A 17,073-nucleotide genomic window follows, 5' to 3' on the forward strand; every position below is an offset into this window, starting at 1 on the left:
TCCAGTGAAGTTTTTATTATTTAAATCACATAACATTTCCTGTTTTAATCAGGCAAAGTATTTCTGAAAACAACGCTAAGACATGCTGAGTAGCGGAAAACTTCTGAAACAGTGACTTGGTAGCGTTATCTTAAACAGGAGATTCAAATGCTCGTGACTAAAAGGTAAGAATTCCCCTAAATTTAATCCAACCTGTACGTTTTACTAATATCTGTGTAAAAGATGAATCGGGCAAGATCTAAATCAATTATTGTTTTTGTGTAGTTACACTTTTAATGTGCGCTTTCTGTCCATGTAAGTGATAAATATTTTCTATTGTCTGCAAATTCGCCTGATTTTTCGTATTCTGATTCCATTCCATTCCATTTACAGAGGTGGCCAAAATTATAAGAACATTAGTTTTTTTACCAGCTAAAAAATGGTTTTAAGTCGGTTATTTCTCTTTCGCTAGTTTGTCAGTAGGAAATATCAGTTTACAAAAAGTATTCATTTTGCCATTAATTGTAATAATCCAGTGAGATTTTTGTTTGCACAAGGAGTCTGACAACAGCCAGTGCTCCATATAGAGATCTGATCTCATCATCATCATCCAGTCTGTCTGAAATGACACGAAGAACCAGAACAAACTGAGACAAAGTAAATCCAGAAGACCTGTGGCAACGTCTCCAAGATGCTTCAAGAAACCTACCTTTTAACTGTTGTTTAACTGGCTTGTATGTTGTAAACCATGTTTTCATTTGTTTGTTAAAGTGAGAGTTCACCCAAAAATGAAAATTCTGTCATCATTTACTCACCCTCTTGTCAGAACACACAGGAAGACATTTTGAATAATGTTGGTAACCGGCCCCCATTCACTTGCATTGGTTTTGTGTCCATACAATAGATGTACAATAGAACTTTCTTCAAAATATCTTATTTTGTGTTCTACAGGAGAAAGAAAGTCATAAAAGTTTTAAATAACCAGAGGGTGAGCTAATGATGACAGAATTTAAAAAAATTGGCGAACTATCACTTTAAACCTTTTTGTTTTTTAATTGAATTATTTTTTTATTAACTTTTTTCGTTTTAGGTTAGTGACATTGATTTGAAGCTACATTTGTATTTTATGTTAAGGCATTTATAATGCCTTATTGTGTCTTATTTGTTTTTGTTTAGTTGCTTTACGAAAGCCATTTTTGTATTTTTATACGTTATGGGTGCTTTTTTGTTGCACCATAGTTTGGTGCATTAAATATTACTGTATAATGATGGCTTGTATTTTTGATGTTGATGTTGAATAGGAATAAAGAAAAGATGGCTTCATTTGTTTTTTATCCACAAATATAAAATGCAGGGTATAATTGCATTACAATTAAAATAAATTGACTAGTATGTAAATTAACAGTTGTATGCTGTTAAGTAACATTAGTATGATGTTCTTAAAACAGTACCAGGCTGCTAAATAACAGTTGTATGCTGTAGCTAATAAAACAGTATCATGCTGTTAATTCAAATAACAGTATCCCGCTGTTATTTAACAGTATAAAGCTGGCAACCACAGCTGCCAGTAGATTACCGTTTTTTACAGGATAATTTTTTACAGTGTGGATGCCGCAAAATCGTGAACAAAAATGGTCGGAAACAAATACAAACTTCACTCGATGCTGCCCGCTCTTCGGCAATTACCCACTCAAGTTTGGTATCTATGTAAAGATTAGAATTTCAGCTTTTGGGTTCATCTACTCTCCACAACATCATTACAGCGGTAAGCCCATAGAAAGCGTTAAAACAAACTTATTTCTTCTTAGCAACAGCCTGCCACAGCACCTCTGATTAACAACTTAAAGCGATTTTCTCAATATTTTGATTTTTTGCACCCTCAGATTCCATATTTTCAAATAGTCGTATCTCGGCCAAATATTGGCCTATCCTAACAAGCCATAAACCAATAGAAAGTGTATTTATTCAAAAACTGACCCTTATGACTGGTTTTGTGGTCCACGGTCACATTTTTTCTTTTATTAAATTCATGTTATATTGGCATGTTTGTAAAACTACTTAAATGTCCTAATTTATCTAAAGCCTAGTCCTGGTTTAATCTAATCCCTGTCGCCATGTTATGTTTAAAGTGGTATTTGTTACGGATTACACGAGGAAGGCTGGATTTAAATGTGACAGTGTTTACTTGAATAATCCACAACACAACACAGGAAACAGAGCACTATGAAATGATCCATACAGCAATAACACCAAACAACCAACCTAACACCGTGTCTACACCAGATGCGGCACGGTGCAATACGACAATAGACAATAGAATGCATTAGAAACCATTATAATTTTACATTTTGTCGTGTGTCCCGCCGCGTCTGGTGTAGACACGGGGCCCGTTTCAGAAAGGAGGTTTAGTGAAAACTCTGAGTATATCAACCCTGAAATGAGGGAAACTCTGGGTTTTCCGTTTCAGAATGTGAGGTATGTCAAACCCCAGAAAGCGGGGTAACTCAAGCCCGTTTCTAAAAGAGAGGTAACATATACTCAGAGTCAGTAACCATAGTAACTTACTCTGTGAACCTAACCTGGTCGAGAGCAGGTTTTCTTTGGTAAACCCAGAGTTTCTTTCAATCTCCTCCCCATTTTAAAGTGCAAGTGGTTTACCTCATTCATTCTTTCATTAATACAGTCATTCATGGCACACATTTTGATCACACAGAGACCATCTCACTGACTAATGTCATATGTGCTTTTATAGAGGATCCTGTATGTGAAGAGGTTGCATTCATTCATAGGGATGTTCTTTGATTTCAAGAGAGGAATTTAGGACCAGAGTGGAATTTTGTCATTTCCCTGTGCATTTTTTATTAAAACTGTACCGTTTTTCTTTACAGTGAATTAGATATATTTTGATATATCTCATACATCCTTACATCAATAACATCTGCCATCGTGAGCACATCAGAGCACAAATGGTAGTTTTCTATGGAGGATAAGAAATGACTTAATAAAGTGTGTAAATAAAGTGCATGAATAAAGAAATTAATAAATGCAGAAATTAAGTGATAAAGGTAATAAACAATTAATTTAGATGTGCAGCCATTCCTAGCCAAAACTGCTCCGAGAAGGGTTCAACTGATGAACAATCTGATTTTGACAGGAGAGTCCATGTTGCTTTTTTTGGTGCCGTTGCCATGGTGAATCGTAATTTCGGAGCTCCATTGATCATGGCTTGTCGTAGTTGTGGTGCAAGCACTTAACTCAAGGTAAGACTACCCAGAGTTGATAGAACTAACTCAAATTAGCTGTTCTGAAACTAAAACGCAAAGTTTCGCATCTCCGTGTTAAACAACTCAGCGTTCACATTTTACATTCACATTCACATTCACATTCACATTCACATTCACATTCACATTCACATTCACATTCACATTCAGAGTTGGTTGAATCTCCTTATTGAAACGGGCCCACGGTGTAAGAAACACAGGTGTTTTTATAAGCAGACTAATCAAAGAAAACAAGACACAGGTGCAAACAATCAGGGCGGGGTCACAAGACAAGGCAAGTTTTTTTCAGCACATTTCATACACAGTGGTAATTCAAAGTGCTTTACATAAAAATAATTCAAATAATCATATAAAAATAATCACAACAATAAAAACAAGGAGTTTAAAAACTTTAAAAGGATTTAAAAATGGATTTAGAGTGAATTAAAACAGTTAAGATTAAAATGATTATTTATGAAATACAATGCAGTCAGTTCGGACATACAGTAGCACAGTGCTCATTCAGTAAATGCACAGCGAAACAGATGAGTTTTGAGTCTGGATTTAAATGTTGCTAATGTTTTAGCACATCTGGGCCCGTATTCACAAAACATTTTATCTTAACACTAAGAGCTCTCCTAAACAGCAGTAAAAGTTTTTAGTTAAGAGTTTCCACTTAAAACCTATTCCCAACGCTGCTGAGAGTGACTTTTGCTAAGGAACAAAAAGAAAAGTTAAGCTAAGAAAAAGGGCGGGGTTGACCTCGTTGCTATGGATGATGTCAGCAAGCTTACTGACTATGACCACAGGGATTGGTTGATAGAGGATGGGTCTCTGTCAGTCATTTAACCATAGAAATATTATAGAATAAGGTCTCATGCTGACATATTTCAATTAAGTAATTAAATAAAAATATTTTAATATATAATTATTGCCGTATTCAAATTAAGATAATAAAATATACACTAAATTACTAATTAAGTGAAGAGTTCATTTACAAAAAGAGATTTTTTTTCAAAATTCTAGTTTTTATTGTGGATTCCAATTCAAATCAATCAAACCGTTTGTTTTTTATTGTTTTTCATTAAGTAACATTAACTTTAAAAAATACAGCTAACAAATATAATAAAACACAATGAACACATGAATGATAACACAATAAACAACATGATTTTTAAATTATTTAACTATTTTAAAAAAGGAGTTATCTTTTGCAAATATGTTCATATAAAGTAAATGTTCAGCTAATTGTAAGCATTTTGCCTGTCTCATAAACAGTTAGCAGATATTAGTAGTCTTTATGGTTAAGCTCATTGTCATGAAATCTTTCTAAAATGTTTAAGTTTCAAGGCAGACTGCCGGTGTTACAGCCATTTTAGGAGTCCTCTTCACTACCCCTAACGTCTCACAGGTTTGGGAGCTAGCTTTAGCCTATTATTTTTGAGAGTTTCTCCTAAATCAGCAAGTTAGGAGCTACTTTTAGCCTTAAGATGTTTTGTGAATACGGGCCCTGATCTCATAAAAAGCTAAAAAGTGGATTCCCCTTGTTTAGAGTGAACTATCTAAATGACTTTAGTGATCTAAGTGATCTGTTCATATTTATCCGGTTTATATTCAGTGAGCATATCTGCAATGTATTTCGGTCCTAGGACGTTTAGGGATTTATAAACAAGTAATTGTACTTTAAAATCAAACTAAAATCAAACTTGTACTTTAAAAGTAACTAGAAGCCAGTGTAAGGACCTGAGGACTGGTGTAATATGCTCAGATTTTCTGGTTCTAGCTTCTGGTTTTGTATGAGCTGCAGCTGCCTAATGGTCTTGTGGCCGGTGAGAAGACCGTTGCAATAATCCACCCTGCTGGTAATCAGGCATGAGCAAGTTTCTCCAAGTCTTGACTGGAAACAAATCATCTAATTGTTGCAATGTTTTTGAGATGGTAGTATGCTGATTTACTTAGTTTAACATGACTGCTGAAACTAAAGTCGGACTCCAGAATCAAGATTCTTGACTTGATTTTTAGTTGTTTGACCCCTAGAGTCAAGTTTTGCATTCACCTTGACAAGACTACAACTAGACTAAACTACACTGTAAAACTTTGCTGTAGTTTTTGCAGCAGGTTTGCCAGCCCAGTAGCTTACTGTAGATTTAATTACTACTTAATATACTTTTCAATTAGTACTGTTTTCAATTATTTTAAACAAAATTAGAACACTTTGACTTTTGAGATTCAAAAAGAGCAAGAAGAGACAGGCAATAGCACAGCAACACTGCAAAAAATGACATTCTTCCTAAGCATTCTTCTCTTGTTTTCTGTAAAAATATTGAAAACTTCTTCAATTACAATACATTTACATAACAAGAAAAGTGACCCAAGATATTTAGTCTTGTTTTATGAAAAATATATATATAAACTAGGTAAGTTTATGCTTAAAACGAAATTGTACATTAAATCTACGGTAAGTTACTGGCAAACCTGAGCACAGCAATTACAGCAAAGTTTTACAGTCATGGCCAAAAGTATTGGCAGTGACATAAATGTTTTTTTGCTAAGTTTCTGCTTAAGCTGTTGTGATGTTCATTCACATTGTTTATAGATTATTATGCAGAGTGATCAGATGCATTTTAAATAATTGCAAAAAAAAGCATCTCCCCAGATGTCGATCCCATATAGAAAACCTGTGGTCATTCCTCAAAACAAGCAGAAGGCCAAAAATTGCCAGTATCTCAGAGCACTAATAATGGTTCGCCATCAGTCAGGATTTAGCCCAGAAGCTAATATCCAGTATGCCAGAGCGAATTGCAGAGGTTATGAAAAACAAGGCCCAGCCAACACTGTAAATGTTAATTCTATGCATATAGTATGTTGTTGCAAATAAATGCCTTTAAAACCTATGATATGCTTACCAATTGTTTTCTAGTATATCATAGAAACTTGTGGATCTACAAATACTGAAGCAGCAAAACACAAAATTTATGTCACTGCCAATACTTTTGGCAATGACTGTAAACTACAATATTGCAGCCAAACAGGAAGAGATACACTGGCAATGCCTCTGTCCAAATACCCACACGTGTGGACTTGACCACGTGACTGCTGAAATGACATATTTCCTGCATTATGCCCAAGTGTTCTAGTGGGCATTAAGATGTGCATATAAAAATTCTAACCCAATGGGGTAGCATAACATTTTTCAGTTACTTAAAAAAAAAACTCTCTCTGAATTTAAATTAACACTTACACCGTGTCTACCTTTAGCCTTTTCTTCTCATAAAAGGTCATTTCTGGGTTACAATTATTACTACAGATAAAACGTACAGTATTTGTTCCTGTTGTTTCGTTGTTTGTTCTCTATTCAAATTGTGTTCCCATTGCCAATTGGCTACAAGCCAGTCCACAGTCGGTTCATTAAATGCCCGCAGACAATCCAAACACACCAGCGAACCGACAAACATCCACAGAAGCATCGTGAAGAACAGCCTGAAACTTTATTTGTTTTGTGTGGCTTTTTCTGTCTCTTTAGGGGTGTCAGCTCAGCTGACGAACACTCGTCTCAGGAGAAACACTTCGGTCGGGACGCCATTCTGGATGGCCCCTGAGGTGAGACCATTCGGGAAATTGTTTACAAAGCATTCTGATGGTTTTGTGGACTGCAGATGTTGTTCTTAGTTTTCCATAAGATTTACATATGAGGCAAGGGACGAGGACTTAAAGCTCTGAATTTGTTTTGAGTGTCAAAAGGGAACATTTTCATACAACTCATGGGTAGAGGCTTACTCTTCTCAATTTGTTCAAGGTGTCAAGACAATAAAAACACAAGCTGAGATTTAGCAATAGTGAGGTTTTTACCATCTTAAACATCTGATCGGAACATTTCGGCTTCATCGCTGTACTTCATCACTAAAGATGCTGGATGGTTTATTTGTATATTTAAGCTTCAGGTAAGACCTTCCGATCTCGGCATGTTTTTCCATCTGCTTAAGGTTATCTATTCTGTGTTCAAGACCAGTAAGGGCCTTCAAGACTGAAGCGCCAATGTTTGGTATATCTTTTAATATACTTTTATTGTTAATGTCCCTGTTTTATTCTTGCTATTTTATATTTTTGTTATTTCAATTCTTTCTAAGAATATAAGAACAGTCTTACATGTGGTATTATCATGGTTTTACAGTCTAATTATCTTTTTCTGTGCACTGATGGTGTTTTTTAAATATATGTTTCCGTAGATTGACTGGTAAAGCAATGTGGTACACATATACTGATTAAATGTACTGCAAATTGCTTTGGATTAAAGTGTCTGCCATACTGTATACATTGGAATGTGTTTTTTATTATTTATTATATTATTTCTATGTATTATTTTGTTTGTGATTTACAATATATTGTTTATTTACATAATTTATTAATATTTATATGTAGATACAGATGAATTAATAGATGTATAATATATAGATCATATTTTTTTATTATACTTATTAAACCTGTACTATATTTTTTAATTCTTGTAAATATATTTGACAAGCAATATCTCACACACACACAAAATGGTTAGGTTGGGTCAAATGACGGTTCCTGACAAAATGGTTAATAATTATTTTCTAGGTAATTTACTGTGACGGTTGGGTTTGCCCATATTTTAACCAAACCATGGATTGAAACAACACAGCAGATTTTACATTGAGTTTATGACTGCTTTTCTTGACTGATGACATAATACACAGTTCTGTTGCCCGCTCGGCTTATTACAAGTGATACAAATGAGTAATAAAAAGAGTGAAATGTAGACCTACCAGTGCTGTTACTAAATATTAAAATGCAATCTCACTTAGAGAAACTAACTAGTAGAAAATTGAATTGCTACAGAATTGTGGGGATAGTCATCAATCAGTGTTGGGTGTAACTAGGTACAAAGTAATTAGTTACAAAGTAATTAGTTCTTGTAATTTAATTATTTTTTCCTTGAAAAAGTAAAGTAAGGGATTACTCTTATTTTTCTGTAATTTAATTACAGTTACTTCTGATGTAATTAAACTAAATACTTTGTGTATTATGTCTGTGCAATAGTGGAATTGACATCAAAATTCAAAGTCTAACTTTAAAATCCGTGCTTTAATGTATAATTCTGACATTTGTAATACTTTGGTCAGTTAATAAGAGTACTTTATGTAGTTTAATATTATTTATTTGAATGAATTAAATAAGCCGTTTCATGTCTATCCTTCAATCACTTAGGACATAGAAAGTAATTAGTAATAAGTAACTAAATACTTTTTGGAGAGAGTAATTTGTACAGTAATCTAATTACACTATTGAATATGTAATTAGTAACTAGTAATTAATTACTTTTTCAGAGTAACTTACCCAACACTGTCATCAATATATTGGGTTAACTAGTAAGGTCAGTAGTACTAAAGTAATTGTGTTTGTGTGTTCGAACAGGTGATCGCGTGTGAACAGCAGCTGGACTCCACGTATGATGAGCGCTGTGATGTCTGGTCTCTGGGTATCACAGCTATAGAGCTGGGTGATGGAGACCCACCCCTCGCTGACCTTCATCCAATGAGAGCTCTCTTCAAAATTCCAAGGTGACAGAGCCTTAACAAAGTCCATTTAGGGAAGTTGTGCCACTCGGTGGCCATCTTACTGCCTCCGGGGCAGTTATTAAATAATTAAAACAAGACGTGAATTGGAATACTGATATTTCTACAATCGCCGGCTAAAATCCCAATAAAACGACATATTTAAAAACAACATTTAAAAATGACATAAACTTACCACAAAGTTTGTTTCCTGTGATCAAATTGCGCTTTAAAACATTATTTGTCATGTTGCTTTAGATACAACACATGTGCAAAGCTTTGCCAGGACGGCCATTTTGAGCGTTGCGTTCCTCCCGATTCATTTCAATGGCAGTGACGCATCTTGTTACTAATATTATCTTTGGCCTTAATCTCATACTTTCTCACTTATGTAGTGCATTTCTCTCCCAGCCTGATACCTCAGATTGCTGTGTTACAGCTGCTTCTTGTATTCAGTGTCAGCCAGTACATGAAGCCATTTGTGATTTTAGCATGAAGATGGATGATACTGCAATTTTGAGCCTTGAAGCTGTCAGAATCTAGCGTACTTGCACAGAAGTCTTAAATATGTACATCCCCTCTATGAAGTACATGAAAAACCCATCTTTATGGATAAAAGAAAGTGGCCAGAAAATGTATTTTTCTATTATGTGCCAACCTGTCTGAAGGTGAGATTTGATTGTTTACTGTTTTCAAGCTCACAATGCAAACTGCTATCACTGCTGTCATCTTGATGGTTCAGCACTTTTGGGTTTGAATACATCCTTACACACACACACACACACACACACACATTCAGCGTTGTGCTGTTATAGCAGTTCAGTTGTGCGGTGGTGGAGGGACTGTCAGAAATCACTGAGTGGTGTAGTAATGTTTCTGACTGCTCATGTACACACTGCAGGCTGTCTTTCATTGGGTTTCTCGTGGATTTCTTTCTTATTCGACACACCTTATACCTCAGCTAACTCTGAGAGTGAGCAATGTTACGTGACACACCTATTATAATCACTCATTTACATGTTCTTTAAATGTTCAGCTCAAGATTTACATTGCGATGGGATGTTTGGGTTTGGATCTGTATTGAATATTTATATTTAGGACTTCAAATTAGACTTATTATTTGGGATTTACAGGATATACAGCATGAAACTGTATTTACATTCATAGGGATAGTTTGCGAAAAAATTTAAATTCATGATTTATTCTCTCTCATGTGGTTCATAAACTGTATGTGACTCTTTCTTCGGTGGAACTCAAAAAAATATATATTTTGAGAAATGTTTCAGTGGTTTTGTGTTCATACAATGGAAGACGATGGGGAGAACTGCTGGTCGGTTGAGGGTGAATAAATGATGTTTTTTTCTTTCTTTACCGTAACCATGCCTTTAATAAATGTCTCTAGTTTGTTTGTCCTCTAGGCCACAGTTGCCCGCAGCCCTGACTTTTGCATTGAATGTTCCGTTTCAGTCAGTAATGTGTCACATTGTGCAGGTGTTGATTTAAACATTTGTATTTCGTTTAATATGCCTCAAATTAACCATAAATGTTCAGTGTATTTTGTTTTGAACGTTTGACATAAATGTACTATATTTTCAAATATTATACACTTGATAAAAATATATGGGTTAAATGAATTAAAAATATAGGTTCAGAATGAATTCACATCTTAGATCCCCCAGTTTGTTGCATTCATTGTATTTTTCTGGATTACATTGATGTAATTCGTAGTGCATGGTGTCTGTTGTTCAATGAGAGAGAGAAAGAGAGGTCTGGTTGGTGGAGAGCTGGTGCATGTCCAGCAAACATCACCAGGCCAGTGCCCGAAGTGCTGCAGTGTTACATTTGTGTGACCCAGATTAAACCAGACGCAGCCAGAAGCCCTGGGCGGAGCATGCCTGTGCTCATCTCTTCTGACATCACCACACAAAACCACAAACAAGACAGGAATATACACATTCAGCCAACGGACAAGGGCCGAGAGCCAAAATTAAACAAACATAAGCACATCCAAGGAGTAACCTACAGTGTGTAAATGTCACTAATGGAGACATGGATGTGAATGGATGGAAATACTACAATGGTATTCCACCTAAACATCTCCAGATGTGTTTATTTAATAATCAGTGGCATTGTTAGGGTATCGATAGGCATCAGTTTTAACATTGCAATTGAGTGTAATGGAGATAAATCAAATGGCTTCACTTAAAAACATTTTCTTTTTAGATGAACTCATATTGGTTAGAACAACTTATCACTAGCCCAAATGATAAATGATATGCTGTATTGATCTGTAAAGGCAATTTGATTGTACAAAAAAAATGTAAGTCAGCAAATAAATAAATAGATGGATAAATAAATAAATTCCCAATTGATAACATGTTAGATGGTTGAGAATCAGCTCATTTCACTTGGGCAAGAAAGCAACCCCCCAGAAACCACATAGCAACCTTTAAGAAGCGCTGCGACAGACAACCACCCTAACAATATGTTAAAAAATGCCACTAAGAAAAGTCAACAGTATGTAAAATTGAACACCCAGGTCACATTTTTTTAGAAACTGTTATTTAGTTATGTTAATAATCTAGTTTATAGAGAAACATAAATTGTTCATTCTTTGATGCTTTTGGTGATAGTGATGTGACCCCAATACATTCAGTATTACCCTGTTCTTCTGTGTTTTCACTCCCCCCTCTTGTTGTTCTCAGCTGCGATCTGTTATTTATTTCTACTGTGTTTTTGTCCTTCTGATAAGGATGCATTTTAATAGTCCAAGCGTTTCTGCAAGCCGTTTTCATTTCAGCACCTGCCAGCCTCTGTTTGTGTGGGGCATAGCGTGTGATAAGCTGAGATGTATGCCCCCCCATTAGGGTAATTAATCGCTGTCAGGGGAGCAGAAAGAGGTTCGGTCCTGATGCGGTAGCCGTTGGGCTGGAGTACACCTCCTCAGCCCCTCTGTTAATAGCCCCCTTCACCAGGACACAAAATGACACCTAATTAGCTCCATTGTTCCCCAGCGGGAACGCTTGTCAGGTCCTTGGTGAGTCAGTTAAGTGTCTATCTGCTTACTTATCTACATGTACAGGGAAAAGCTTTTTGGCAGCCTTCGTAAACAAAGCTTTTAGAAAATGCTAAAATGCTGTTTTACTTGGGCAACCAGTCTATTGCTGAAAATAAGACATATTCTTTATTGTACTAGACTTGGGCTTTTGGTCACATTTATTTTCAGAACATTTTAAAGGAGTCATATGACACGGCTAAAACGAATATTATCGTTTGGGTAACACTTTATTTGACGGGGTGTTCATAAGACTGACATGACACCTTCACAATCATGACATGACAAATGTCATGAATATGAAAGAGATTTTATGCATGTTTATGACAACTGTCATTAAGTGTCATTCGCTCATTTATTTAATTTTTAATGCAAAGATGACATTGTTTGAGATGTCTTTGTTATGACAACTTGACATAAAGCAATACATCATAATCTGTCAGTGTCTTTGTCAGGACAACTTGACATTACCAAGACAACATAACCTGTCATAAACATGACATAGCAGAATAATAATCAAACTAAAGAAACTACGTAGCTTTATGGGTTAACATTACAAACCCGATTCCAAAAAAGTTGGGACACTGTACAAATTGTGAATAAAAACAGAATGCAATGATGTGGAAGTTTCAAATTTCAATATTTTATTCAGAATACAACATAGATGACATATCAAATGTTTAAACTGAGAGAATGTATCATTTTAAGGGAAAAATAAGTTGATTTTAAATTTCATGGCATCAACACATCTAAAAAAAGTTGGGACAAGGCCATGTTTACCACTGTGTGGCATCCCCTCTTCTTTTTTACAACAGTCTGCAAACGTCTGGGGACTGTGGAGACAAGTTGCTCAAGTTTAGGAATAGGAATGTTGTTCCATTCTTGTCTAATACAGGCTTCTAGTTGCTCGACTGTCTTAGGTCTTCTTTGTCGCATCTTCCTCTTTATGATGCGCCAAATGTTTTCTATGGGTGAAGGATCTAGACTGCAGGCTGGCCATTTCAGTACCCGGATCCTTCTTCTACGCAGCCGTGATGTTGTAATTGATGCAGTATGTGGTCTGGCATTGTCATGTTGGAAAATGCAAGGTCTTCCCTGAAAGAGACGACGTCTGGATGGGAGCATATGTTGTTCTAGAACTTGGATATACCTTTCAGCATTGATGGTGCCTTTCCAGATGTGTAAGCTGCCCATGCCACATGCACTCATGCAACCCCATACCATCAGAGATGCAGGCTTCTGAACTGAGCGCTGATAACAACTTGGGTTGTTCTTGTCCTCTTTAGTCCGGATGACATGGCGTCCCAGTTTTCCAAAAAGAACTTCAAATTTTGATTCGTCTGACCACAGAACAGTTTTCCACTTTGCCACAGTCCATTTTAAATGAGCCTTGGCCCAGAGAAAACGCCTGCGCTTCTGGATCATGTTTAGATATGGCTTCTTTTTTGACCTATAGAGTTTTAGCCGGCAACGGCGAATGGCACGGTGGATTGTGTTCACCGACAATGTTTTCTGGAAGTATTCCTGAGCCCATGTTGTGATTTCCATTACAGTAGCATTCCTGTATGTGATGCAGTGCCGTCTAAGGGCCCGAAGATCACGGGCATCCAGTATGGTTTTCCGGCCTTGACCCTTACGCACAGAGATTGTTCCAGATTCTCTGAATCTTTGGATGATATTATGCACTGTAGATGATGATAACTTCTAACTCTTTGCAATTTTTCTCTGAGAAACTCCTTTCTGATATTGCTCCACTATTTTTCGCCGCAGCATTGGGGGAATTGGTGATCCTCTGCCCATCTTGACTTCTGAGAGACACTGCCACTCTGAGAGGCTCTTTTTATACCCAATCATGTTGCCAATTGACCTAATAAGTTGCAAATTGGTCCTCCAGCTGTTCCTTATATGTACATTTAACTTTTCCGGCCTCTTATTGCTGCCTGTCCCAACTTTTTTGGAATGTGTAGCTCTCATGAAATCCAAAATGAGCCAATATTTGGCATGACATTTCAAAATGTCTCACTTTCAACATTTGATATGTTATCTATATTCTATTGTGAATAAAATATAAGTTTATGAGATTCGTAAATTATTGCATTCCTTTTTTATTCACAATTTGTACAGTGTCCCAACTTTTTTGGAATCGGGTTTGTACATAAAACTGTCATGTGGTTGGTTTTGACATTGGCTGTCATGAGGCCATGCCACGTACCGTGCTTGTTTGTATCTCCTCTTTGCCCCGCCTCTCTGAAACGCGCAGATTTTTAACAAAGCTCATGGCTCTGAAAAGCGAGGTGTGCCATGATTGGCCAGTTAACCAGTGCGTAGTGATTGGTCGAATACTGCAAGCGTGTGACGGAAATGTAACGCCTCTTACCATATTTGGAACATCCGGTTCTAAAGCAATTGTGCTGACTGGTACGCCCATCTTACTTGCGTATACATTTGGGCAGTCTTAGTCAAATCATAGCACCAACTGACGTAGATTTGTGAGGGTGTGGTTACACGAAGTGTTTCAGGCAGGTCTGGGTGAGAATTTGCTTTTAGATAGAATGCATCTTTCGTCCCGACACTTTAATTTTTGCAATTTTAGGTGTCTAATACATGCATGGGCAACTTATAACACACCAAAGACACAGAAAAACACATATTCGTGCCGTATGACCCCTTTAAAATTATGATTTGTGTTTTACTGATTGAAACAATCAGTAGCTTCAAAAGGACTATTGAACATTTCCACCCTGGTGTTCCTGGACAATTAATTTAAAACATGGTGACCTAGCAGTGGGGCATGTTGTCACAGAGAGAACTGCTGTTTATTAAAACAAATATTTTTAAAACATATTGTCACTGTCGGACTGAAACCTCATATCTTCATTTCTCATGATTTTGTCATAAATCATTGCTATTTGTCACCCTTCGTGTTTTGCAAACAGTTAACCGCAATAAAAAGTATTGAAGAGAAAAGTTTAATAATTAATCAAATTCAGTGATTTTTTTATTTCCTAAAAAGTGGCAGTGTTTGAGATATGAGCTTTCAGTCTGACAAAAATGATGAAAAGCCATCTTTAACAACATAAGAACGTATTTTGTTTAAAAATATATATTAAACGTACTGTATATACTTATGGGGGGTTCACACCAAATGCGAATTAAACGATTTGCACGAGTAAATTACATACAAAGAAAATGCAAAGACGCGAATAGACGCGAACTCGCGGCAGGCGATGCGAATGATGCAAATCGGGCGGCACGATTGACGTGCGTTCCGCGCAAGTTGAAAATATTTGTCAGCTCGCGTCACTCACGTGAAAATAATGAACTTTTCTCACAAGTAATAAAGAGCGTGGAATGCGATTTTTTTAACCCAGCATTAGAATTATATCAGCATGACACAGCATTTCAGTTAAAATCAAGTTGAATCAACTTCTACCTTCTGTGTTTTTGTTGTGTTCACCTATTTACCCATCAGGTTACCTATTACAAAAACATGCTGAAATATTGATACATTTTTCTGAAAACTGAATTTAGAAAACATTCTATATTTATATAAAAACATTCTTTGTACATTTTTCTTTAACACTGTGTGCCGTGCCACATCCAGTGTGGACAAAATTTAAAATGATAATGGGTTCTAATGCCTTTTGTCGTGTCGTGCCGGTCGCATCCGGTGTAGACACGGTGTTATGGTGACAGTTAATTCACATCTGAACATCAGGCAGTTTTAGTCAGTAATCTAATAATCACATCAAGTGAGAAATGCATTTCCTTTTTAAATGAATGCCATCGATTCACATCGAGCAGCTAACTTCATTTTTCATTTCACACAAATCTCTTTCTATTTATCTCTCTTTACCCTATACAGAAACCCTCCACCCACCCTACATCAACCTGAGCTCTGGACTTCTGAATTTAATGATTTTATATGCAAGTAAGTGAACCGTGTTTGTTTGTCTACAGTATGCGCATGTTTTCAGCAAACACAAATAGTTTTTCTTAACAAAACGTTAACTTTTTCTTCTGTATTGATGTTGGCACATAGGTTAATTGCTCTCATAAAGAGCTGCGTCCCATAACTTTAATTAGCCTCCCGCTGCTTTACCACAACAGTGTTTGTAATTGAATTCATCTTTACAACAATCTTTTTTTTTGTAAATCTATAGTCCTTATCATCTGTGAACATGTTTTCGATTGTGCTCCTCCAGGTGTCTGATAAAGGATTTTGAGCTCAGGCCCAATGTGTTTGACCTTCTTCAGCATGTCTTCATCAGACAGATTGTGGGACGAGAGAAGACGCTGCAGAAGCAGCTGATGGAACTGATCGACCTCAACCAACAAATAGGCGTTATCGAAAAAACAAGGTAAAGCAGGAAGAGTCAGAGACTGTTGAATCAACCCTTACGGTTTTGTGAGTCTGTATTTTATTTTGCACAAAAGCTGGAAGTTTTTACTTGGACCGTGACTTGTTTAAAGGCGTTTGTTATTCTTGCAATTCAAATGTGCACTTCGTCATTCTTTGCAAGAACTGATGTGATCATATGAGATCAAGGGTGCAAATAAGGCGTAACATGTGCCTCTTATGGGTGTTTGACCAATAGAGGCCAAAAGAAAATCCCTCAACCAAAAAAAATGTGATGAAAGTAGAATATTGGAACAGGATTGTGGTGGGTATTGCATACAATTTGAATCATTCCGCTAAGATGAGGCTCAAAAAAGAAATGACATAACCAGATGGGGTCCCTGGATTTGTACCCACTTAATGATAACTATAGTTACTGTATATTAGTGTAATAAAATGGTTTTATTCTTAAAAGTGGAATAAAGCAGGAGCTCACTTTGCAGGATACTCCGTTTAAAATCGTAACCTTCAATACGAACAGGTCAGACATCTTTAATTGGTAAAATCGAAAAGTACAACTGACAGGTGTCAGGGTCAAGTCTATATTGCTACCAATATGTGTCACGGTGTGGTAGGGAAGAACCCAGATGCAGGCAGCGGTTAAGGGGTAACAAAACAAGATTTATTTAAACAAAACAAAGAGCAGCAATCGAACGAAACAAGCAAATGGTACAAAAGCGAACGAGCACAGGACTGAAGACACAAGGGCATAATATAGGGTAACTAACAAGAGAGATAACAATGGGCAGGTGTGGGTAATGAAACACAGGCGGGAAGCTAAACGAGAGAACGAGAGGGGTG

The 17,073-nt window shown here is 36.4% G+C and overlaps 1 protein-coding gene across 4 annotated transcripts in view; it reads left to right on the forward strand.

Annotated features, from left to right (window-relative positions):
- The window catches only part of myo3a (myosin IIIA), a 105,869-nt gene that overhangs the window by 57,836 nt on the left and 30,960 nt on the right, over positions 1-17,073 (forward strand). For 3 of the 4 annotated variants that reach the window (XM_057323110.1, XM_057323111.1, XM_057323112.1), the window contains 4 exons: positions 6,763-6,839; positions 8,679-8,824; positions 15,739-15,804; positions 16,079-16,234. In XM_057323110.1, coding sequence (XP_057179093.1) covers positions 6,763-6,839; positions 8,679-8,824; positions 15,739-15,804; positions 16,079-16,234 — 445 coding nt within the window. Of the gene's footprint in view, positions 1-6,762; positions 6,840-6,992; positions 7,181-8,678; positions 8,825-15,738; positions 15,805-16,078; positions 16,235-17,073 lie in introns of those variants that run through there. The other variant, XM_057323113.1, reaches the window with a different exon arrangement.

Source organism: Triplophysa rosa, linkage group LG23 (genome assembly GCF_024868665.1).
Source record: "Triplophysa rosa linkage group LG23, Trosa_1v2, whole genome shotgun sequence".
Taxonomy (NCBI): domain Eukaryota; kingdom Metazoa; phylum Chordata; class Actinopteri; order Cypriniformes; family Nemacheilidae; genus Triplophysa; species Triplophysa rosa.